The sequence below is a fragment of the Nycticebus coucang genome, chromosome X (genome assembly GCF_027406575.1).
Source record: "Nycticebus coucang isolate mNycCou1 chromosome X, mNycCou1.pri, whole genome shotgun sequence".
Classification (NCBI taxonomy): domain Eukaryota; kingdom Metazoa; phylum Chordata; class Mammalia; order Primates; family Lorisidae; genus Nycticebus; species Nycticebus coucang.
This window is the reverse complement of record NC_069804.1, coordinates 79,986,154-80,011,447: the sequence shown is the minus strand read 5'-3', so window position 1 is coordinate 80,011,447 and position 25,294 is coordinate 79,986,154. Positions and strand designations below refer to the sequence as shown.

Genomic DNA, 25,294 nt, shown 5'->3' with positions numbered 1-25,294 from the left:
GCTAGGCATTGTGTTTTTCATGGATTTAATTCTCACAATGACACTTTTAAAAGTAGGCAATATTAATGCTCTTATTTTATGGAGATCGCTCGGCTAGAAAGTGAGGGCTGGGATTCAAACTCCAACAGCTCTAGGTCTAAAACCTACTCTTCCCCATCAGACTGCTAGAATCCCTACATACAAAGAGGTACTTTCTCAATTGATAGGCAATTGGATTAAAGGGGCTTATTAACAAAAAACTTGCAAATTAACCTCTATGAGGATTTCCTAACTCTGTACCTGAGAGGTTTGGGCAAAGAACCTAAATTTTAGCTATCATTAAGAGGCTTATATATGCACGCCTGTAATCCCAGCACTCTGGGAGGCCGAGGTGGGTGGATTGCCTGAACCAGAGCAAGACCTTGTCTCTTAAAAATAGGTGGCGCCTGTGGCTCAAAGGACTAGAGCTCCAGCCCCCTACACCAGAGATGGCAGGTTCAAAACCAAGCCCAGGTGAAAAACTGCAAAAAAAAAAAAAGAAAGAAAGAAAAAAACAGCCGGGCATTGTGGAGGCCTATAGTCCCAGCTACTTGGGAGGCTGAGGCAAAAGAATCACTTGAGTGCAAGAATTTGAGGTTGCTATGAGCTGTGATGGCACTCTACTGAGGGGACAAAATGAAACTCTGTCTTCAAGAAAAAAAAAAAAGAGGCTTATATGTGCTTCAAGTAAAAGAATGTATTAAGACTGGAATAGAACCTTAAACCAGGCAGTTTGGCTCAGTGCCTGTAGCTCAGCAGCTAGGGCTGTCAGATTCAAACCAGCCTGGGCCTGCTAAACAACTACAAAAAAAAAAATTGCCAGGCATTGTGGTGGGCACCTGTAGTCCCAGCTACTCAGGACTGAGGCAAGAGAATAGCTTAAACCCAAGAATTTGAGGTTTTTATGCCAGGGCACTCTACTGAGGGTGACATAGTGGGACTGTGTCTCAAAGAAACAAACAACAACAAAAAAAAAAAAAACAAGCAGTTAACAAATCACAAGTTTATTACAGTTAACAAACCCCCTTAGACTGAGGCAGGAACTGAAGAACACTGGAAATAACTGATGCGTATTATTATGCATAAGATGGTGGAAGTAAAAACTTTTATGAGTAGGCTACTGGGCACCCTTTTTCCCACACCATCTTTTAGGAAATAAATACATTAGTCCACATTAGGACTTTGAGGGCACAATCCACAGAAGTTGGGAAATTACCTAAATTTTTTTTTTTTAGCATAGCCTTCCCGGCATTTTCTTAGTTATTGTGCTAAGACATTGAAAAACTTTTCCCCCTCATTCATATATCTGAGAAAACTGGCAGCCAAACAGCTTGTTCTGATCCCATATACATTGATATGCCCCTCCACCAGACTTGGCAAAAACAATTCTTAATATGATAGCTACAGTAGGGAAAACTGGTTCTTTGGAGCTATTTAAATGTAGGTTTCAGCCAGACACAGTGGCTCATGCCTGTAATCTGAACACACTGGGATGCCTGAGCTAAGGAGTTCAAGACCAGTCAGAGCAAGATTGGGACCCTGTCTCTACTAAAAACACAAAAACTAGCTGGCCATTGTGCTCAGCACCTATAGTCCCAGCTACTCGGTAGGCTGAGCCAAGTGGATCACTTAAGTCCAAGAGTTTGAGGTTGCTGTGAGCTATGATGCCAGGGTACTCTACCCAAGGCAACAGACTCTGTCTCAAAAAAAAAAAAAAAGTAGCTTTCATCATTGGATGTGGATGACCATGTTACTTAGTCCAACAGGACACAAAATACACCAGCCATATTAAGGGGAAATCACTCATTTATTGTTTAAAGATCGCAAGACAATATCAGAATTTCTGTAGCACAATTAAATGTTTTACTTTTCTGACAAAGCAGAGTACAATAGAAAAAACAATTAGTTTCCAGTAATATCTATATCTCTATTCAGAATTAAGTCTTCCACAGACATGTCAACCTGGAAACAAAAGCCTGTTACAATAAGCAAAGCTTCAACCAGAGCGGCTACTTCACGTGCCAGGAAAAAGTCCATCCCTATAGGAGGAATGATGTGCTATGTAAAATGGCTGTAAGGTAACAGCCTTGAGGGCATTGGAAGTATATTTTCCTATTCCACATTAAGTAGTTCTGTGAACGCCGAATATCAGTTTATTTGCAACCATGCTGGTAACCTTTAACTGATATTTAAACCAGGTAAAAAATAAATTAAGAAATCCCTTAACTGATGTTCCTTGATTTACATTATTAAAAGGTACACAGTTCATTAACATGTAATTCAGGTTCAGAATTACATTTAAGAATCCTCGCTCAGAATTTGGTTAGCAATAAGAATCTTTCAGAAATTCAAGTTCTTATTAATAATTTGTCAGCTAGGATACATTCAGGCATCAGCTGCAACTACACAATAGATGCACTGCCTCAGAGCTTTGGAAAGACATTATAATCTAGAACACTACTAGCAGACAAAAAATTATCTGCAACTGGATAGCATAAGTGCAGTACAGCAAGATAAAACATATATTCATATGTTGGCTTAAGCCCCAAGCCCTCAACCCTTTGTTGAAATTCGATAATTTTATTCCTATGGTTTTTAATACCAATAACTCAAGCTCCAGTATGGCTAAAGTCTAATTTATACTCCAAACCAAGTAGCAGTGCAGTCTGCTACTACTGAAGCTGAATCAGTACAGACTCTAAGACCTCAAGTCTGGAACACAATTATTATAATACCCTACAAAGTCTGAAAAATAATTACTTGTATGCACAATGGTCCTTCAGAGATCTTACCTATGTTTCTCAGTGAAAGTTACCTAATATACTGAAGATAACTGCAACTTACTGATCAAATATTTGAATACTTATACTTACCTGGGATTTCATTTCTGCTGAAAGAAATAGGAAGAACAGGACTCACTTAAAAAAAAAAAAAAAAACTCTAGAAAGGAAGGTAAAAATCTTATCACACACTATTACTTTTGGAAGCAGCATAGAAGGGGCAATCAGGGATAAAACACTGCTGAAATAGGTCAAAATTAGGCAAAAAAAAAAAATCTGTATTATTATCAATGATAGTACCACGACTGTGCCCTTCATAATTAATAATCACTCCTAAGAACCTTCATTTGGCACCAGATGGTATGTTTAAGAGAAACACTCTGGGATATTTTGAAACAGACTTGGTTTTTGTTAACTGAGTTACAGGAGAAATTTTAAGGAGGGAAGGAGAGAAGGAAATGGAGCAGAAAATTCTTTGAGTCATCATCTAGTTACCTCATCTAAACCAACAAATCACTGATAGCTCCAAACATCAGGTCAGACACTAAAACAACTGATATAGGCTCAAGTGGTTTATAAAACCTATAAAAAGACTACACCAGCAAGTCCCCATTGATCTGTCAGAGTTCAGAAACTAAAAAAGGGAGTAACATTTTAGCTTAAAACCTTATTCTCAAGAGAATCATATACACAGCACATGAATAAAAACACCTGAAACGAAACATTTTTAAAAGCTCGAATACCCAAAATATAAAGAAAAAAACTTAATTCAGAAGACTCAATCAATCCATAGAATCACAAAACACGCCTGGACAATCTGTATCTCCCCTTCACACTAACCATCCCATGGAAGACCAAGGGAGAACAGAACTTCCAGACCTACGCACCAGCTGGTTGCTGCAAAATTCTATGGAGATTCCTTGTGAACAGCAGTTTCCCATCTCTTGTGTCTCTCCCTATCAGGCAGGAAGCAAGTCTGGCTGTGCTATTCTATTATCATTATTCTGTCACCCATCTGAAACATGGTATTGTATAGATAAAAAGTATGTTATCTATTTCCCTTTCCCCTAGAAGGTTGAGGCTCAGGATTGGGGATAATTCTCCTGTGCACAGTCTTTATTTAGGCTGACTCAGTGACTTCAACAGGCTTAATCATGTGGTCAGGTTTGTTGCCAGCTGCATAATGCTCCCACATCTGTAGATAGAGCCGTTCTAGTTCCACTGTGTATTGTTTGGTGTTGAACAGAGGGCTAGATATTCTCTGCTTCCAAACTTTGCCACGAATTTTCTTCAGACTGGGTAATAAAAAAAGAAAACCAAGTTTACAAATCAGAAGAGAAACTCAGAACTATAAACCCTATAAATAGTCACCTTTATTGTAAAATACATGAATAATAACCTTCATGCTATCTTCTTTTTTTTTGAGACAGACTCTCAAGCTGCTACCTGGGTAGAGTGCTGTAGCATCATAGCGCACAACATTCCAACTCGGGCTCAAGCAATCCTCTTGCCTCAGTTTTTCTATTTTTAACAGAGACGGGGGTTTTACTTTTGCTCAGGCTGATTTCGAACTCGTAAACTCAGGCAATCCACCTGCCTTGGCTTCCCAGTGTGCTAAGATTACAGGTGTGAGCCACCATGCCTGGCCTGCTATCTTCTTCTCTGATTGGTCTATTACCTCAATGCCAAAAAAGTGAAGGGTCACAGCTAACATAATGCTAAAACTTACAACCAAGTTTACCCCCATGTCCTCTGAAAAAAGTTAGCTCTTTTCTAAATAAGCATATCCAAGGGATATCATGCTTTCTCCATTGCACCTCGTTTCTAACTTTAAAATAAAAAAGAATTGACAATGGAATGTCAATGTACTATGTTTTAGAATACAAACTGTTTACTTTGTAGTAGCAATGTGTGTATTAAGAAGTTTAAGGCTCAGCACTCGTAGCTTGGTGGTTAAGAGTGCTGGGCACATACACACAAGCTGGCGGTTTCGAACCCAGCCCTGGCCTGCTAAATCCAGCCTAGACCTGCTAAACAACAATGACAACTGTTAACAAAAAAAAAAAAAAAAAAAAATGGCCGGGGCTCAGCGCCTGTGGCTCAAGCAGCTAAGGCACCAGCCACATACACCTGAGCTGGCAGGTTCGAATCCAGCCCAGGCCCGCCAAACAACAATGACGGCTGCAACCAAAAAATAGCCAAGCGTTGTAGTGGGTACCTATAGTCCCAGCTACTTGGGAGGCGGAGGCAGGAGAATCACTTGAGCCCAGGAGATGGAGGTTGCTGTGAGCTGTGATGCCACAGCACTCAACCCAGGGCAACAGCTTGAGGCTCTGCCTCAAAAAAAAAAAAAAAAAAATAGCCAGGCAGGCCCCTATAGTCCCAGCTACTTGGGAGGCTGAGGCGAGAGAATTGCTTAAGTCCAAGAGTTTGAGGTTGCAGTGAGCTATTACACCACAGCACTCTACTGAGGATGACATAGTGAGACCCTGTCTAAAAAAAAACAAAATAAATAAATCTAAATGGTCAGAGCCCTCTGACTCTGAGGACGACACAGTGAGACCTTGCCTCAAAAAAAAAAAAAAAAAAAAAAAGGGTGGCGCCTGTGGCTCAGTGAGTAGGGTGCCAGCCCCACATACCCAGGGTGGCGGGTTCAAACCCAGCCCTGGCCAAACTACAACAACGATAACAACAACAACAAAATAAACAATAGAATTTCATTTAAAAAAATAAAAAAGTTCAATGTTCAGAGCCCTCTGACCTATCTATTGATAACACTTTTCTTTTTCCCTTTTGAGACAGTCTCTTACTTTGTCACCCTCAGTAGAGTGCTGTAGTGTCACAGCTCACAGCAACCTCAAATTCTTGGGCTTAAACGATTCTCTTGCCTCAACCTCCCAAGTAGCTGGGACTACAGGTGCCCACCATAACACCCAGCTTTTAGACATGAGGTCTTGCTCTGGCTCACGCTGGTCTCGAACCTGTGAGCTCAGGGCAATCCACCCATCTTGGCCTCCCAGAGTGTTAGGATTACAGGCGTTAGCACCTAGCCACACTTCTCAAACTACTAAAAAAAAGAAATGATCAGATGCAAAGACAACATGACCATCCAAAGATATTCACTAAAGCATCATTTATAATAGTTAAGGTACAAATACAAGATGAAATACTCAGTTTATGAAGATTTTAATTAAACAGGAAAACACTCAAGGGAAGAAATAAATGCTATGTCTATTGCTATAATTTTCCACCTGTATTTGAACTGAGTTGTGTACTTAGAAATTAAAAAATATGCTCAATGCCAGGTAGAGTAGTAGCTCACACCTGTAATCCTAGCACTCACTCTGGGGGGCCAAAGCAGGAGGACAGCTTGAGCTCAGGAGTTCGAAACCAGACTAAGCAAGAGTAAGACCCCATATCTACAAAAAACATTCAAAAATTAATCAGGCTTTCTGGCAGACTGTCTGTAGTGCCAGCTGCTTGGGAGGCTGAGGTAGGAGATCACTTGAACCCAAGAGTTTGAGGTTGCTGTGAGCTAAGATGCCATAGCACTCTACCAAGAGTGACCAAGTGAGACTGTCTCACAAAAAGAAAAAGTTCTTAATATCACCAAAACTACGGTTTTGTTCAGCAAGAGAAAAAGCAATCAATTCTCAAAACAGGGGGGGGAAGAATTCCCTCTATTCCCCTTCTGAATGTGTTTTTTTCATGAGATTATTCTCAGATGAATAATTATTACTGTAGAACCAGAATCTAAAACACTTCTATGCATTTTTGAAACCAGTTTAAAAAGTTGTTTTATGTTTGTTTCAACAGAACTAGCAAAATGGCTGTTACATTCAACTCAACCATGTCCATTATTAATGCTACCTTCTAAAGAAGGCCTCTATACTCTAATATTTAAGGTTCTGTGTGTCAATAGGAGAATGGTTAAACTGTAGTACATCCATACAATGAAATACTACTCAAAAGGCAGGTGTAGTGGTTCATGCCTATAATCCTAGCACTCTGGGAGGTAGAGGTGGGTGGATTGCTTGAGCTCAGGAATTGGAGACACGCCTGAGAAAGAGCAAGACCCCCTCCCTACTAAAAATAGAAAAATGAGCCAGGCATTTTGGCAGGCACCTGTAGTCCCAGCTACTTGGGAGGCTAAGGCGAGAAGATTGCTCAAGCCCAGGAGATTGAGGATGCTGTGAGCTATGATGCCACAGCACTCTACCCAGAGACAGACTGAGACTCTGTCTCAACACAAAAACAAAAAAAGTGCCAGGCAAGGTGGCTCACACCTATAATCCTAGCACTTGGGAGGGCAAGGCGGGTAGACTGCCTGAGCTCACAGGTTCAAGACCAGCCTGAGCCAGAGCGAGATGTTATCTCTAAAAATAGCCGAGCATTGTGGCAGGTGCCTGTAGTCCCAGCTACTTGCGAGGCGGAGGCAAGAGGATCACTGAACCCAAGAGTTTGAAGTTGCTGTGAGCTAAGACACCATAGCACTCTACCGAGGGCAGTAAAATAAGACTCTGCGTCTCTTAAAAAAAAAAAAAAGTGTTGAAGGCATGAGCAGAGTAAGAAAGCTAAATTTTAAAAAATGAAGATTTTTTTTTGGAGCGATAAAAATTAAAAGACTTTAGGGCAGCACCTGTGGCTCAAAGAGAAGGGTGCTGGCCCCATATGCCAGAGGTGGTAGGTTCAAACCCAGTCCTGGCCAAAACCTGCAACAACAACAACAACAACAAAAAAAAAAATTAAAAGACTTTGCTTAAGCTCAACATGTTCATCGAGATTATATATGATTTACAATGGAGAAAATTTTGGAAATAAATAGCTAATATCTGTTGAATGCTTACTATGCTTAATCCTCACAAGATTTCGTTATACTCCATTTTGCACATAGAGAAATCAAGGCACATAGAGATTAACTTATCCAAAGTTGCAAAGCTTTGTAGGGGGAGAGCTTGAATTCACTCAGGCAGTATAACTCAAACAGCATGCTTTTTTAACTCCTATATAATATACTACTTCTCAAAAAAATATGGAAAAAAAATCAACCATGATACCCAAAGAAAAACCCTCACTTAAAAAATACTATTTCATAAAAGTACTTCCACTTGAAATGCTACTTAAGCAAGGAAAATGAATGTTATTATTCTGAAAGACATTACAGAAATTTTAATAAATGAAACGTTCTTGTAAAACTTTTCTTTAAAAAGCAAAAAAAAAGAAGTACTATTTCAGGCTTGGCGCCCGCAGCTCAATGAGTAGGACACCAGCCACATACACCAAGGCTGGCAGGTTTGAGCCCGGCCCAGGCCTGCTAAACATTGACAACTGCAATCAAGAAATAGTCCGGTGTTGTGGTGGGCACCTGTAGTCCCAGCTACTTGGGAAGCTGAGGCAAGAGAACTACTTGAGCTGAAGAGTTTGAGGTTGCTGTGAGCTGTGACGCCACAGCACTCTACTGAGGGTGACAGTTTGAAAGTCTGAAAAGGAAATACCATTTCATTGTATGGATAAAAGCCTCATTTATCTAAGCATCACCCCTCTAATTCCCACCCACTTTCAAGCAGATAAATCATACTTCTTAATTAATTTATTTATTTTTGAGACAGAGTTTCACCTCATTGCCCTCAATAGAGTACTGTGGCGTCACAGCTCATAGCAACCTCCAGCTCTTGGGCTTACGCGATTCTCTTGCCTCAGTCTTCCTAGTAGCTGGGACTACAGGCACCCACCATAACGCCCGGCTATTTTTTGTTTGCAATTTGGCTGGGGCCGGGTTTAAACCCGCCACCCTTGGTATATGGGGCCAGCGTCCTACTCACTGAGCCATAGGCACCACCCATACTTTTTTATTTCTTATGCTACAGTGAAGAAGTGACAGAATTAGGGTCAAAGATCTGACTTTTTTTTTTTTCTTTTGAGACAGAGTTTATGTTGCCCTCGGTAGAGTGCCCTGGCATCACAGCTCACAGCAACCTCTAAATTTTGGGCTTGAGCAATTCTCTTGCCTCAGCCTCCCATGTAGCTGGGACTACAGGCGCCTGCCACAATTCCCGGCTATTTTTTGTTGTTGTTGTAGTTGTAGCTAATTTTTAACAGGCCCGGGCCAGGTTTGAACCTGCCAGCCCCAGCGTATGTGGTCAGCACCCTAATGGCTGAGCTATGGGCGCTGAGCCAGATCTGACCTTTTTTAACCTCTAAAAACTATGAGGAAAGGGTTATACCCATTTCCTCAGCAATGTACAAAAAGGCCAGTGCCTCAATGCTCCCTCATTGACATATTAAACTATTTTATAAGCAAATAATGGATATACCTCAATATTATTTTAATTGCATTTCTCCTAGAGACTGAAACATTTTCTTGTTAACCACTTGTACTTCCACTTCAGTGAGTTATCTTGGTCATTTTCTTGCTTCCTATTAGGGGATTTAAAATGTAAATGTTCTTCAGTCTTTATATAGCCAGGCTACTAATACTCTAACATATGAAACAAAGATTTTTTTCTCCTTGTTTGTCTTTTAATTTTCTCTCATTTTTTTTAAGCCTCTTACACTTTACATTGTAAAACCTATTTATGAGAGTTTAAAAAATCCTTCTTCCATCCAGAGATCATACATCTAATTCACCTATTTTATATTGACTTTTTTTTTCTTTTTGAGACAGAGTCTCAAGCTGTCGCCCTGGGTAGAGTGCTGTGGCTTCACAACTCACAGCAACCTCAAACTCCTGGGCTTAAGCGATTCTCTTGCCTCAGCCTCCCAGGTAGCTGGGACTACAGGCACCCGCCACAACGCCCAGCTATTTTTTTGTTGTTGCAATTCACATTGTTACTTTAGCTGGCCCTGGCTGAGTTCAAACCCACCAGCTTTGGTGTATGTGGCCAGCGCCCTACCCACTGAGCTATGGGCACCGTCTATTGCCTTTATTTTATGGTTTCATTTTGTTATAGCTATATTCTCTCTACTTTACCATAATATATTCATGGAAAAGCTTACTTACTATTCTAGATCAGTTCCCAGTTTCACAGCTATATCTTCATATTCTTGTCTACTTTTAGCAATAAGTTCAAGACAACCTAAGCAAGTAAGCTGGGAAGCTGCAACTCGAGAAGCAAGAGTCTCTCCTGTAATACAAAAGATAACAATTGCACACCTGTGAGTGTAAATAACAGAGTTATCAATTTATGTTAACCATCCACACAATGTAGATGAAGAGAATTGAACCAAGTGTTCCGACTTCAACAAGTTTCATAATCTATCATCCTTCCTTAAATGTTGCTTCTAGTACAATTATTTCACCTGTAAGCATCTCCAACTAAATGATATTTTTAAAAGTGCAAAGAAGATTCCAATGATCTATTAGCAACTTACCTGGCATAGTCACCATGGGTGTCCCTGCCCAGAGGACATCCATCCCGGTGGTATGCCCGTTACAAAGTGGAGTGTCCAAGCAAACGTCTGCCAGCTGGCCTCTTCTGACATGTTCTTCCTTAGGAGCCACAGGTGAAAAAATGATACGGTTTTGAGGAAGGCCCATGTTTTGTGCATACTGTTGAATATTAGGTTCCCCTACCGCTGGAAAACGCAACAGCCAGAGTACACTATTGGGAACACGCTTGAGAATCTAAAATAGGGAAAATGAAAATAATTAATAACAGCTGATCTCCCCCTCTCAAAAAAGGCTCCCATAGGTCTCTAAGAATCATACCACACTCTATTCTTTCCATCGAGATAGAAGCCTACTGTGAACTTAACTCTTTCCTTCACATAGATGAATTAGATCAACTGAATTATTCCTCTTCTGCTTACCTCTCCACAGAGAGTTATAGAAACAAAGAGAGAAGACTAATGTTATAAGACACAGAACAAGTTACTAATTGGCAAAATCTTAGTCAGCTACCTCCTGTGGGAACGGACACAGGCAATGGGTTTTCTGAAAGAGATGGGTATTTTCCATTTCAAATTTTAAATCCCCTACCATTACACAACAAAGGAAGTTAGCTTGCACGTGCCTAACTTTATCATCTAATATAAATCACAGGTCAGCAAATTTTTTTTTTTTTTTTTAAAGGCCAACAAACATATTTGGCTTTGGGGCCACATAAACTGTCATAATTGCTCAATTCGTCCATTGCAGCTTGAAAGCAGCCATACACAATGTGTAAACAAGTAGGTGTAGCTGTGTGCCAATAAAATTTTATTTATAAAAACAGGCAGTGGGGCGGCGCCTGTGGTTCAGTGAGTAGGACGTCGGCCCCATATGCCGAGGGCGGCCCGGCCAAACTGCAACAACAACAAAAAAAAAAATAGCCAGGCGTTGTGGTGGGCGCCTGTGGTCCCAGCGGCTCGGGAGGCTGAGGCAAGAGAATCACGTAAGCCCAAGAGTTAGAGGTTGCTGTGAGCCATGTGACGCCATGGCACTCTATCCGAGGGCGGTACAGTGAGACTCTGTCTCTAAAAAAAAAACACACAAAAAAAAACAGGCAGTAGGCTGGATTTGACCCACAAGACATAGTTTACCAACTCCCAATTTACAGCTACATCTATTCAATGCACCATGTAAGTTCATAAGGACAAATGTATTTGTGAATTCAGAATATTCCGGTTTTTAAAAAGTGGTACAATAGAGACCCAGTCTCTAAAAAATAGCTGGGTGTTGTGGCGGGCACCTGTAGCCCCAGCCACTCAGGAGGCTGAGACAAAAAGATCGCTTAAGTCCAAGAGTTTGAGAATTTGAGGTTGCTATGAGCTGTGACACCATGACACTCTACCAAGGGCTACTCTGTCTCAAAAAAAAAAAAAAAAAAAAAAGAGGAAAACTTTGGGTGGCACCTGTGGCTCAGTGAGTAGGGCGCTGGCCCCATATACCAAGAATAGTGGGTTCAAACCCAGTCCCAGCCAAACTGCAACAAAAAATAGTCGGGCATTGTGGCGGACGCCTATAGTCCCAGCTACTCGGGAGGCTGAGGAAAGAGAATTGCCTAAGCCTAAGAGCTAGAGGTTGCTGTGTGCTGTGACGCCACAGCACTCTACCAAGGGTAACAAAGTGAGACTCTGTCTCTAAAATCAATCAATCAATAAATAAATAAATAAAAAGTAGTACAATATACATATATTACATAACACCCTCAGTAGCAACTCCTTGTAAACAAGCACATTAGTACCTGTGCGTTGAGACACATGAATGTTCATACTAAATGGATTAAATAAAAGATGAAATAAGGCTGGGCACTGTGGAAGCTAGGTTCCTGAGTTCACAGGTTCAAGACCAGCCTCAGCCACAGCCAGACTCCTGCCTCTAAAAATAGCCAGGAGTTGTGGTGGATGCCTATAGTCCAAACTACTCAGGAGGCAAAGGTAAGAGAATCACTTGAGCCCAAGAGTCTCAGGTTGCTGTGAGCAAGCTATGAAGCCATGGTACTCTACTAGGAGCAACAAAGTGAAACTCGGTCTCAAAAAAAAAAAAAGATAAATAGCTTAATGTCAATCCAGGAAGTTTTTGTTTTGTTTTGTTTTTTTCCCCAGTTTTTGGCCGGGGCCGGGTTTGAACCTGCCACCTCCCATATATGTGGCCAGCGCCCCACTCACTGAGCCACAGGCACTGCCCAATTCAGGTAGTTTTGATGTCAAATTTTGCCACACACTTACGAAAAAGCTTTTGGCAGTGCCTGTGGCTCAGTGAGTAGGATGCCAGAGGGTGATGGGTTCGAACAAGGGCCTGGCCAAACTGCAATAAAAAAAATATCCAGACATTGTGGTGAACGCCTATAGTTCCAGCTACTCAGGAGGCTGAGGAAAGAGAATCGCCTAAGCCCAAGAGCTGGAGGTTGCTGTGAGCTGTGATGCTACAGCACTCTACTGAGTGTGACAAAGTAAGACTCTGTCTCAAAAAAAACCTTTTAGTTTTCAGATTTTTTTTTTAACATTGGGAAGCAAGGATTAAGGACAGTAGACCTGTACTTATTATTTGCTTCATCTTCTCTACCCTCTCCTCTCCTTTAAAGGAGAACAGTATTGGGGGGAAAAAATAAACCTAAAGCTCAGTGCCCGTAGCTCAGTGGTTAGGGTGCCGGCCACATACACTGAGGCTGGCAGGTTCGAAACCAGCCTGGGCCTGTTAAACGTCAATGACAACTGCAACAGCAACAACAACAAAAAATAGCTCGGGGTTGTGGTGGGTGCCTATAGTCGCAGCTACTTGGGAGGCTGAAGCAAGAGAATCGCTTAAGCCCAAGAGTTTGAGGTTGCTGTGAGCTGTGACGACACAGCACTCTACCGAGGACAACATAATGAGTCTGTCCAAACAAAAAAAAAAAAAGAAGAAGAAGAAAAAAATGAACCTAGGAATTATCTCCAGATTACCTGAAGGCAAACCACACCATTTTATTTTAGTTCTATGGACTAAGAGCAAGTTATAGATGATGTCCAATACCTGCTCAAACTGGTCTAATGAACTAAGAATTAATGATATAAATTGACTCCTTTCTAGTTATAACTCTAAAATAATGCAAAAATGTTAAACATGGGTGGATGGAGATGACAGATTTTGCTATCAATTTAGTCCAGAAATTGGCAAACTATAGCCTGTAAGCCAAATCTGGCATGCCGCCAGTTTTTATAAATTATATATATATATATATATATATATTTTTTTTTTTTTTTTGGTGGCGCCTGTGGCTCAGTCGGTCAGGCGCTGGCCCCATATACCGAGGGTGGCGGGTTCAAACCCGGCCCCGGCCAAACTGCAACCAAAAAATAGCTGGGCGTTGTGGCGGGCGCCTGTAGTCCCAGCTACTCGGGAGGCTGAGGCAAGAGAATCGCTTAAGCCCAGGAGTAGGAGGTTGCTGTGAGCTGTGTGAGGCCACAGCACTCTACCAAGGGCCATAAAGTGAGACTCTGTCTCTACAAAAAAAAAAAAATAAATAATAATAATATATATTTTTCGTAGAAACAGAGTCTCATTTTGTCGCCCTCAGTAGAGTGCCATGGCGTCACACAGCTCACAGCAACCTCCAACTCCTGGGCTTAGGCAATTCTCTTGCCTCAGCCTCCCGAGTAGCTGGGACTACAGGCACCTGCCACAATGCCCGGCTATTTTTTTTATTGTTGCAGTTTGGCCGGGGCGGGGTTTGAATCCGCCACCCTCAGAATATGGGGCTGGCACCCTACCCACAGAGCCACAGGCACCACCCCATTATTTTATTAGAACACACCCATATTCATCATTATGTCAAAGCCTTGACAGCAGAGCTGAGTAAATTTAACAGAAACCAAAGATCAGAAAACTGAAAATATTTACCATCTGGCCCTTTCGTTGACCCCTGACTTAGACAGAAAACTTTGAATATGTAAACTTAAAAGGTTCATGATTCAAAATGCCTGAAAAACCTACAACTCTTGAAGATTAAGAATGAACACAATAATTCCTAAGTGGGAATACAGGGACCAGCCTGAGCAACACGGACTCTATGCAGAATCTTTATTAATCTCTATACAGTAATAATGAATCTATGTATACTCACATTTGCCCACATCTGCAAAGTAGAAGGGTCAATTTTATACAACTGATTAAAGTTACAGTATACAATGGCATCTTCTGGCAACCCATACTGAGAACGGGTGGTTACAATAATGGTGCGGGGAACCTCCTCTCCAGTTGCAGCCTTATTGTTGATCTAGAACAAGAACAATAATGTTGATTATATTTATTTAAAGTCAAGACAGTCGAATTTTTAAGAGACAAGGTCTCACTCTTTCTTTTTTTTTTTTTTTTAGAGACAGACTCTCACTTTGTTGCCCTCGGTAGAGTGCCGTGGCATCACACAGCTCACAGCAACCTCCAGCTCTTGGACTTAGGCGATTCTCTTGCCTCAGTTTTCCAAGTGCTAGGACCACAGGCACCTGCCACAACGCTCGGCTATTTTTTTGCTGCAGTTTGGCCCTCCACCCTGGGTATATGGGGCCGGCGCCCCACTTACTGAGCCACAGACGCCACCCAAGGTCTCACTCTTTTCACACCAAGGCTGAAGTGCAATGGCACAATCATTAGCTCATTGCAGTAGCCTTGAACTCCCAGGCTCAACAAAAGTGATGATCCTCCTGCCTCAATGTCCTGCACAGCTAGGACTACAGGTGTGTACCACCACACCTGACTTATTTTTATAAGTTTTATAAAAACTTTTTATAAAAAAAGTCATCGAAGCCATCTATGACAAACCCATAGCTAATATTATACTGAATGGAGTAAAACTGAAACCTTTTTCACTTAGGACTAGAACCACAGAAGGTTGTCCTCTATCGCCAGTACTATTCAACATAGTGCTGGAAGTTCTAGCCAACACAATCAGGCAAGAGGAGGAAATAAAGGGCATCCAAATGGGGACAGAGCTTATATTCTCGTTCTCTGCTGATGACATGATCTTACACTTAGAGAACCCCAAAGACTCAACCACAAGACTCCTAGAAGTGATCAAAAAACACAGCAATGTAAGAACGATGAAGGGCACTGCCTGCAGAATTTGTGGCTTTGACAAGGTGGTGAGATTAGAATCATGGGAGGACCAGAAAGTGATGCCCGATTCCAGTTCACTGGTATTAAAAATATTTCAACTCGTGGCTTGGCGCCTGTGGCTCAAGCAGCTAAGGTGCCAGCCACACACACCTGAGCTGGCAGGTTCGAATCCAGCCCAGGCCCGCCAACAATGACGGCTGCAACCAAAAAAATATCCGGGCGTTGTGGCAGGCGCCTGTAGTCCCAGCTACTTGGGAGGTGGAGGCAGCAGAATCCCTTAAGCCCAGGAGTTGGAGGTTGCTGTGAGCTGTGATGCCATAGCACTCTACCCAGGGCAACAGCTTGAGGCTCTGTCTCAAAAAAAATTCAATTCTTATACTCTCACAGGTAGAATGATTTATGTATTATGATTTATGTATTTACATATGGAAGCACTCCTTTGATAATCTTATGCTTCAAGTTAACATCTTAAAAAACTCCAGCTGGCTCAGTGCCTATAGCTTAGCAGCTAAGGACACCAACCACATACACCGGACCTGGCAGGTTCCAATCCAGCCCGGGCCTGCAAACAACAATGACAACTACAACAAGAAAATAGCCGGGCGTTGTGGCGGGCACCTGTATTCCCAGCTACTTGGGAGGCTGAGGCAAGAGAATCACTTAAGCCCAAGACTTGGAGGTTGATGTGAGCTGTGACGCCACAGCACTCTACCCAAGGCAACACAGTGAGACTCTGTCTCCAAAAAAAAAAAAAAAAAAAAAAAAGTAAGATTATAAAGACTCCAGCTAGGTGTGGCACCTGTGGCTCAGTCGGTAAGGCGCTGGCCCCATATACCGAGGGTGGCGGGTTCAAACCCGGCCCCGGCCAAAATGCAACCAAAAAATAGCTGGGCGTTGTGGAGGGCGCCTGTAGTCCCAGCTACTCGGGAGGCTGAGGCAAGAGAATCGCTTAAGCCCAGGAGTTGGAGGTTGCTGTGAGCTGGGTGAGGCCACGGCACTCTACCGAGGGCCATAAAATGAGACTCAGTCTCTACAAAAAAAAAAGACTCCAGCTATGGCTCAGCACCTGTGCCTCAAGCGGCTAAAGAGCCAGCCACATACACCTGAGCTGGTGGGTTTGAATCCAGCCTGGGCCTGCCAAACAACAATGATGGCTGCAACCAAAAAATAGCCAGACGTGGTGGCGGGCGCCTGTAGTCTCAGCTACTTGAGAGGCGTAAGCAGGAGACTCGCTTGAGCCAAAGAGTTGGAGGTTGCTGTAAGCCGTGATGCCACAGCACTCTACCCAGGGTGATAGCTTGAGGCTCTGTGTCAAAAAAATAAAAAATAAAAACTCCACCTGTGAAAGTAACATAAATGAATATAAATGGATTCTAAACTATACTTCATTATGTTTTAAGTTCCCATGCCTGGAGAACCTAATGTCACCTCATCATGTGATACTCAATTTGTACAATAAATTATGAACCTAGAAAAAAATACAGCAATGTCTCAGGATATAAAATCAATGTCTACAAATTAGTAGCCTTTGTATATGCCAATTATCAGCCAAGATGAAAAGCTAACCAAGGACACAATTTCCTTCACAGTAGCTTCAAGAAAATGAAATACCTAGAATATACCGAACAAAAGAGGTGAAGGACCTCTACAAAGAAAACTATGAAACAGTAAGAAAAGAAGTAGCAGACGATATTAACAAATGGAAGAGCATATCATGCTCATGGCTGGGAACAATCAACATTGTGAAAATGTCTGTACTACTCAAAGCAGTCTAAAGATTCAACGCAATCCCCATTAAAATACCATCATCATAGTTTCACGATTTGGAAAAACTAATTCTTCATTTTGTATGGAACCAGCAGAAACCCCATATAGCCAAGGCAATTCTCAGTAATAAAAACAAACCCAGAGGTATCACGCTACCAGACACTCGGCTATACTACAAGGCCATAGTGACCAAAACAGCATAGTATTGGTACAAAAATAGAGACACTGACATTTGGAACCGAACAGAAAACCATGAGATGAAACTAACCTCTTATAGCCACCTGATCATTGATAAACCAAACAAGAACATACACTGGGGAAAAGCATCCTTATTCAGGCTCGGCGCCTGTGGCTCAAGTGGCTAAGGTGCAAGCCACATACACCTGAGCTGGTGGGTTCGAATCCAGCCCAGGCCCGCCAAATAACAATGACGGCTGCAACCAAAAAATAGCCAGGCGTTGTGGTAGGTGCCTGTAGTCCCAGCTACTTGGGAGGCAGAGGCAAGAGAATCTCTTGAGCCCAGGAGTTGGAGGTTGCTATGAGCTGTGATGTCATAGCACTCTACCCAGGGCAACAGCTTGAGGCTCTGTCTCAAAAAAAAAAAAAAAAAAAAAAGAATCCTTATTCAATAAATGGTACTGGGAGAACTGGATAACCACATATAAAAGACTGAAACTGAACTCAAACCTTTCACCACTTAGAAAATTGATTCAAGATGGATAAAAGATTTAAATCTAAAGTATGAAACTAAAAATCCTCAAAGAAAGTGTGGGGAAAACACCTGTCTCAAAAAAAAGGGGGGTAGGGGTGTGGCACCTGTGGCTCAGTGGGTAGGGTACAGGCCCCATATACCGAGGGTGGCGGGTTCAAACCCGACCCCGGCTAAACTGCAACAAAAAAATAGCCAGGCATTGTGGCGGGCGCCTGTAGTTCCAGCTACTTGGGAGGCTGAGGCAAGAGAATCGCCTAAGCCCAGGAGTTGGAGGTTGCTGTGAGCTGTGTAACGCCATGGCACTCTACCGAGGGCGATAAAGTGAGACTCTGCCTCTACCAAAAAAAACACAGATGAATGGCTTACATATGAAAAATGCTTATCATCCCTAATCATCAGAGAAATGCAAATCAAAACTACCCTGAGATACCACCTAACCTCAGTGAGAATTGCCCACATCACAAAGTCTCAAAGCTTCAGATGCTGGTGTGAATGTGCAGAGAAAGGAACACTGTACACTGCTGGTAAGACTACAAACTAACACAACCTTTGGAAGGAAGTATGAAGAACCCTCAAAGAACTCAAATTAGATCTCCCATTTGATCCTGCAATCCCATTACTAGGCATCTACCCAGAAGAAAAAAAAATCCTTTTATCATAGGGACATGTGCACTTGACTGTTTATCACAGCTCAATTTACAATCACCAAAATATGGAAAACAGCCTAAGTGCCCACCAACCCAGTAATGGATTAACTAACTATGGTATGTGTATACCATGGAATACTATTAGCCACTAAAGATGGAGACTTTACATCAGGGGTCCTCAAACTATGGCCCACGGGCCACGAGGCGGTGTGATTGTGTTTGTTCCCATTTTGTTTTTTCACTTCAAAATAAGATATGTGCAGTGTGCATAGGAATTTGTTCATAGTTTTGTTTTTTTTTTTAACTATAGTCCAGCCCTCCAACGGTCTGGGGGACAGTGAACTAGCCCCCTGTTTAAAAAGTTTGAGGACCCCTGCTTTACATCTTTTGTATTAACCTGGATGGAGGTAGAACAAATTCTTAGTAAAGCATCACAAGAATGGAAAAGCAAGAATCCAATGTACTCAACTCTAATATGAAGGCAGTAGATGAGCTAACATTGGGGTGGAGGTAAGACAATGAGCAAGTGGGAAGAGGGGAGGAAGAAGGGAGATGGGGTCATGGTGAATGGCACACCTCTTGGGAGTGGGATACAATCATAAGAAGGACTTTTGGCAAGCAGCGCAACACGCTGTGCTGGCTTCATGGAGCCTGAGTTGAGAGCTGCTGGCTGCTTCTCCAGAGAGACAAGATGGTGAAGGGCCTAAACCTGATGAAAAATCAGGGTATGAAGCACCTATTCCTGTACCTCCAAAGAGAACAGTTAAAAGTAATATACTACCAGGCAAGGTGGCCCATGCCTATAATCCAAGCACTTGGGAGGACAAAGCAGGTAGACTGCCTGAGCTCACAGGTTCGAGACCAGCCGGAGCCAGAGTGAGACCTCAGCTCTAGAAACAGCTAAGTGTTGTGGTGGGTGCCTGTAGTCCCAGCTACTCGGGAGGCTGAGGCAAGAGAATTGCTTAAGTGCAGGAGTTTGAAGTTGCTGTGAGCTATGACGCCATGGCACTTTACCCTGGGTGACAAAGTGACACTCTGTCTCAAAAAAAAATAAAAATAAAAAATAAAAGGAATATACTTCAGCTGATGCTCAGGGATTAATTTCAGAGAGGGCTTCCAGCCTTAAGGAATCTGCTTGATAATGCAAAATTCAAAGGTAAACGCCATGAGGCTGAAGACTTGAAAACACCAATCAGATCCATGGAACACTGGGCACATAGGCTCTTCCCTAAACTACAATTTTACGGGTTTTTTTTTGTTTTGTTTTTTTAGAAAGAGTCTCACTTTATCACCCTTGGTAGAGTGCCATGGCATCACAGCTCACAGCAACCTCCAACTCCTAGGCTTAAGCAATTCTCTTGCCTCAGCCTCCCAAGTAGCTGGGACTACGGGCACCTGCCGCAACGCCCAGCTATTTTTTTTTTTTTTTAGTAGTTTTTGGCTGGGGCCGGGTTTGAACCCGCCATCTCCGGTATATGGGGCTGGTGCCCTACTCCTTTGAGCCACAGGTGCCGCGCCACAGCTATTTTGTTGCAGTTTGGTCGGGGCTGGGTTCGAACCCACCACCTTCAGTATATGGGGCCGGCGCCCTACTCACTGAACCACAGGCACCACCCCAATTTTAGGATTTTATCGACAGAGTTGAATACCTGGGAAATAAAAAGGAGGTTCAGACCTATTTAAAATGAATTCAACTTGATCTCCCTATTTTACATGACGATTTTGTTAATGATGGTAACAATGTGAGGTAGGGGGATTTAATGGCCACGATGCATCCGCTACTGAATTAGATCCCTTTTTTGTTTGTTTGTTTGGGTTTTTTTGCAGTTTTTAGCTGGGGCTGGGTTTGAACCCACCACTTCCACCTCTGGTATATGGGGCCAGCACCCTACTCCTTTGAGCCACAGGTGCCACCCAGAATGAGATCCCTTTTTGACAAACTCATCTGCAAGTGAGAAGTTTGCTTTTGAGTCAAACAGAAGCCTAACAGAAGGGCAAAAACAAAGAATCAAGAGAAACAATTGGCCTTGGAAAAAAGGCAGGCAAAGTCACTGAGTAATAATCCCTAGGAAATGACATGTTAATATACACACAGGTAGTTGAAGAGGTTTAAAACTGGTGAGGATGAAAAGGAGGAGTCAGGGGGCGGTACCTGTGGCTCCCCCCACCCCCCCGCCAAAAAAAAAGAAAAAGGAGTTAGGCTCAGTGCCTGTAGCTCAACGGCTAGGGTGCCAACCACATACACAGGGAGTTGGCCGGGTTTGAATCCAGCCCAGGCCTACCAAACAACAATGACAACTACAACCAAAAAATAGCTGGGCGCTGTGGCAGGTGCCTGTAGTCCCAGCTACTTGGGAGGCTGAGGCAAGAGAATTGCTTTAAGCCCAAGAGTTTGAGGTTGCTGTGAGCTGTGATGCCACAGCACCCTATAGAGGGAGACAAATTAAAACCCTATCTCCGAAATAAGAAAAAAAAAAAAAAAAAGGCTTGGCGCCTGCGGCTCAAGCAACTAAGGCGCCAGTCACATACACCTGAGCTGGCGGGTTCGCATGCAGCCAGGGCCGGCCAAACAACAACGATGGCTGCAACCAAAAAATACCCAGGCGTTGTGGCGGGCACCTGTGGTCCCAGCTACTTGGGAGGTGGAGGCAGGAGAATCACTTGAGCCCCGGAGTTGGAGGCTGCTGTGAGATGTGATGCCATAGTACTCTACCCAGGGTGACAGCTTGAGGCTCTGTCTCAAAAATAAAAAAGGAACTTTGTTTTCATCCATAAATGTCACTGAGGTTAGATAGTCCTTCAATAAGACAAATGTACCTTTTAACCAGTTATCTGGCAAGGTTGGGATTAATAATGCATTTATCTACTTTGAGTGTTATTTATAATTATGCTTATCACTTATTAATGTCAGTTAAGTCTACTTATCCACTTTAGTTTTCATTTTTATATAGAGACAACTGTATAAAATGATTAGTAGGTAATAAACAGCTGCTGCTGCAAGTGTGCAAAAAACAGAAATAAAGACAGACTTCAACAATTGCAATCAGTGTGACCTAATTCTTTGTACCCTTGATAAAAAAAGTGAGACAGCATCTCACTTTGTTCCCTCAGTAGAGTGACGTAGTGTCACAGCTCACAGCAACCTCAAACTCCCAGGCTTAAGCAAGTCTCTTGCTCAGTAGGTGCAACTGCAGGCACCCGCCACAATGCCCAGCTATTTTTAGACGACTCCACTCTGGCTCAGGCTGGTCTAAACTCATGAGCTCAGGCAATCCACCCATCTCGGCCTCCCAAGCGCTGGGATTACAGATATGAGCCACCATGCCTGACCCAAAGTTTTGTTGTTGTCTTTTTTGTAGAGATGGGAGTCTCACTATATTGCCCAGGCTGGCCTCAAATTCCTGGCCTCAAGCAATCTCTCCACCTCAGCCTCCAAAAGCACTGGGATTACAGATGTGAGCCACCACACCAGGCTGATGTTTTTAATCCATACAGAATCCATAAGATGCAAAATGGTATAACCATTAGAAGTCATGTCATTAAACTGTGGGAAAATAGTCATATTATGGTAAAAGAAAACTGGTTGGAGCACTATCTTAATTAAGGGGATACTGCAGTATGAAACTTGTTCTTTAGCCTAAAAGTTCTTAATCTTTTTTTTTTTTTTATGTGATTTTTGGCTGGGGCTGGGTTTGAACCCGCCACCTCTGGCATATGGGACCGGCGCCCTACTCCTTGAGCCACAGGCCCCGCCCTAGCCTAAAAGTTCTAAAACCCTATTAATCCAACAGCCGGTAACTCAGTGGTTAGGGCACCGGCCACATACACTGAGGAAGGTGGGTTCGAACACACCAGGGGCCTCCTTAACAACGACAAGGACAACAAAAAAAATAGCCAGGCCTTGTGGCGGGCAACTAGTCCTAGCTACTTGGGAGGCTGAGACGAAAGGATCACTTGAGCTCATGAGTTTGAGGTTGCTGGGAGCTATGACACCATGGCACTCTACCGAAGGTGACAAGAAAAAAAAAAGAAAGAAAAAAAAAAAGAAGAAACAATCCAACACCAAACTCTGAGGTTACGTTGTTTACAATTTTTAGGTGGACTCCCAAGTTGTAGTTGAGCTCTTATATTGTGCCCGTTAGATGGTAGCACACCAAACTACGCCTCCTCCTCCCCATATGGATGTAGTTGTGTTTTTCTGCTCATTCTTTTACTTTCATGGATGAACTATCTTTTCCAGATAACACCCTTCAAGGCCAAATTACTCCTCTATATGGGTCTCTTCTCCCAAGACTGTCTTTCCTCGTATTTCAGAGCTTCTTTTTCTTTTTTTTGAGACAGAGTCTCACTATGTCACCCTAAGTAGAGTGCCGTAGTGTCACAGCTCACAGCAACCTCAAACTCTTAAGGCTTAAGTGATTCCTTTGCCTCAGCCTCCCAAGTAGCTGGAAAGATATATAGGTGCTAGCCACAACACCCAGCTGTTTTTTTGTTGTTGTTGCTGCAGTTGTCATCGTTTAGCAGGCCCAGGCTGGGCTCGAACCTGCCAGCCTCGGTGTATATGTGACTGGGGCCCTAGCCATGAGCTACAGGCACCAAGCCCATTTCTGAGCTTCTATATACACAATTACTTTATAATTCCCACACACTGACACATTTGAATACTGCCCTACATTATTATATAAGTATGCCAGGTACATATGGACATGTAACTCCTAACTCCTAAGAAGTCAAAAATCCTTGCCTGACTTTTGGCAGAGCTACTTATTCAAGAATGCAATATAGGTGCGCCTATAGCTCAGTGGCTAGGGTGCCAGCCACATACACCAGAGTTGGCGAGTTCTAAACCAGCCCAGGCCTGCCAAATGACGACAACTACAACGAAAAAATAGCCAGGCATTGGGTGGCGCCTGTAGCTCCATGAGTAGGGCGCTGGCCCCATATACCGAGGGTGGTGGGTTCAAACCCAGCCCCAGCCAAACTACAACAAAAAAAAAGCCAGATGTTGTGGCGAGCACCTGTACTCCCAGCTACTCGGGAGGCTAAGGCAAGAGAATCACCTAAACCCAGGAGGAGTTCAAGGTTGCTGTGAGCTGTGATGCCATAGCACTCTACCGAGGGTGATAAAGTAAGACTCTGTCTCCATTAAAAAAAAAAAAAAATAGCCAGGCATTGTGGCGGGCACCTGTAGTCCCAGCTACTTGAGAGGCTGAAGCAACAGAATCGCTTAAACCCAGAAATTTGAGGTTGCTGTGAGCTATGACACCATGGCACTCTACCCAGAACGACAACTTGAAACTCTGTCTCAAAGAAAAAAACAGAAAAAGGGCAGCACCTGTGGCTCAGTGGATGGGGCGCCGGCCCCATATACTGAAGGTGGTGGGGTCAAACCTAGCCCCAGCCAAACTGCAACAAAAAAAAAAAAAAAAAAAAAAAAGGAAAAAAAAAAGAATATATACAGTAGAACCTCCACAGTTAACGACCTTGCCACACTGACCATCTCAAGGTGACCTAATTAATCTCTATAGACAAGACATGCACCACATATATGTCTCAGTACAAGTAGGCCTAGTTCCTTATGTTGACCACCTCTGCATGTTCACTGGTTTGTTACAGTCCCTTGGGTGGTCAACTTGCAGAAGTTCTGCTATATATTTATTAAGTACATACATTACTATGGTTAACACATGGACCCAAAGTAATTTAACTCAGTGGAGAATTATAATGTTATGCTGAATATAATGATGTGCCCCAAATATTACAGAAGCATAAAGATAGGTACCAATGGAGTAGGGATAGAAAGGTTAGTGATAAGTTCCAGAACAGATTCCTGGAGGACATGTCTGAACTGAGAGTCTAAATAGGATTCAGCCAGGCAAAGGATGGGTTCTGTGTTGTGTGTGGTGCCACCATATGATAAGAGCCATAAGTAGGAAATAGCAAGATACCGTAACAACACAACAGACCATTGCTAATACTGAATCCATTAATTGTTATCTGAATCTGCCCTCTATTAATCATTTCAATAACTGCTTCTGCAATAGTATTCATAGGAATAACAGGCATGTTAAGAGCTGTGTTACTGCTGTCGGCATAACAACAGACACTGTTATAACCTGATGGCTAAATCTGGAATGCTTAAAAGTAGACAATGACATACACTGGCAATTTCAACTGAACTCATTTCCTCATTTATAAAATGGGAATAATTGGTTCGGCGCCTGTAGCTCAAGGGGCTAAGGTGCCAGCCACAGAACACCAGAGCTGGCGGGTTTGAATCCAGCCTGGGCCTGCCAAACAATGACAACTATAACCAAAAATAGCCAGGCGTTGTGGAGGGCGCCTGTAGTCCCAGCAACTTGGGAGGCTGAGGCAAGAGAATCACTTAAGCCTAGGAGTTGGAAATTGTTGTGAGCTGTGACGCCACGGCATTCTACCCAAGGCAACAGCTTGAGGCACTGTCTCAAAAAAACAAAAAAAAGGGAATAATGATACTTACCTAATAGTTTTTTTTTTCTTTTTTTAATCTTAAGAGACAAGAATATCAATCTGTTGCCCAGGCTAAAGCACCATGGACTCACAGCAACGTCAAACTCCTGGGCTCAAGCAATCTTCCTGCCTAAGCTTCCCAAGTAGCTAGGGCAACAGGAACGCACACAACCCACCTAGCTGATTTTTTAATAGGAATAGGGTCATGCTTTCCTCAAGCTGGTCTTAAACTCCTAGCTTCAAGTGACCCTCCTGCCTCAGACTCCCAGAGTGCTAGGAATATAGGTGTGAGCTAACGTGCCTGCCCCACCCCTCCTAGAGTTTTTATGAGGTTTTAAAGGAAATAAATCTGTGCTTGGTGGTACATATC

At 42.8% G+C, this 25,294-nt stretch overlaps 1 protein-coding gene and 1 pseudogene across 5 annotated transcripts in view; one reads left to right on the top strand and one right to left on the bottom strand.

Moving 5' to 3' along the window:
• Positions 1-1,806: 1,806 nt before the first annotated feature.
• The window catches only part of OGT (O-linked N-acetylglucosamine (GlcNAc) transferase), a 65,617-nt gene continuing 42,129 nt past the window's right edge, over positions 1,807-25,294 (bottom strand). For 4 of the 5 annotated variants that reach the window (XM_053579189.1, XM_053579192.1, XM_053579193.1 and 1 more), the window contains 4 exons: positions 14,321-14,473; positions 10,170-10,422; positions 9,799-9,922; positions 1,807-4,093 (listed from right to left, as the gene is read on the bottom strand). In XM_053579189.1, coding sequence (XP_053435164.1) covers positions 3,919-4,093; positions 9,799-9,922; positions 10,170-10,422; positions 14,321-14,473 — 705 coding nt within the window. In that variant the 3' untranslated portion in view covers positions 1,807-3,918. Of the gene's footprint in view, positions 4,094-9,112; positions 9,216-9,798; positions 9,923-10,169; positions 10,423-14,320; positions 14,474-25,294 lie in introns of all 5 variants that reach the window. The other variant, XR_008377506.1, reaches the window with a different exon arrangement.
• On the top strand, positions 15,294-25,254 carry LOC128577926 (TIMELESS-interacting protein-like; annotated as a pseudogene).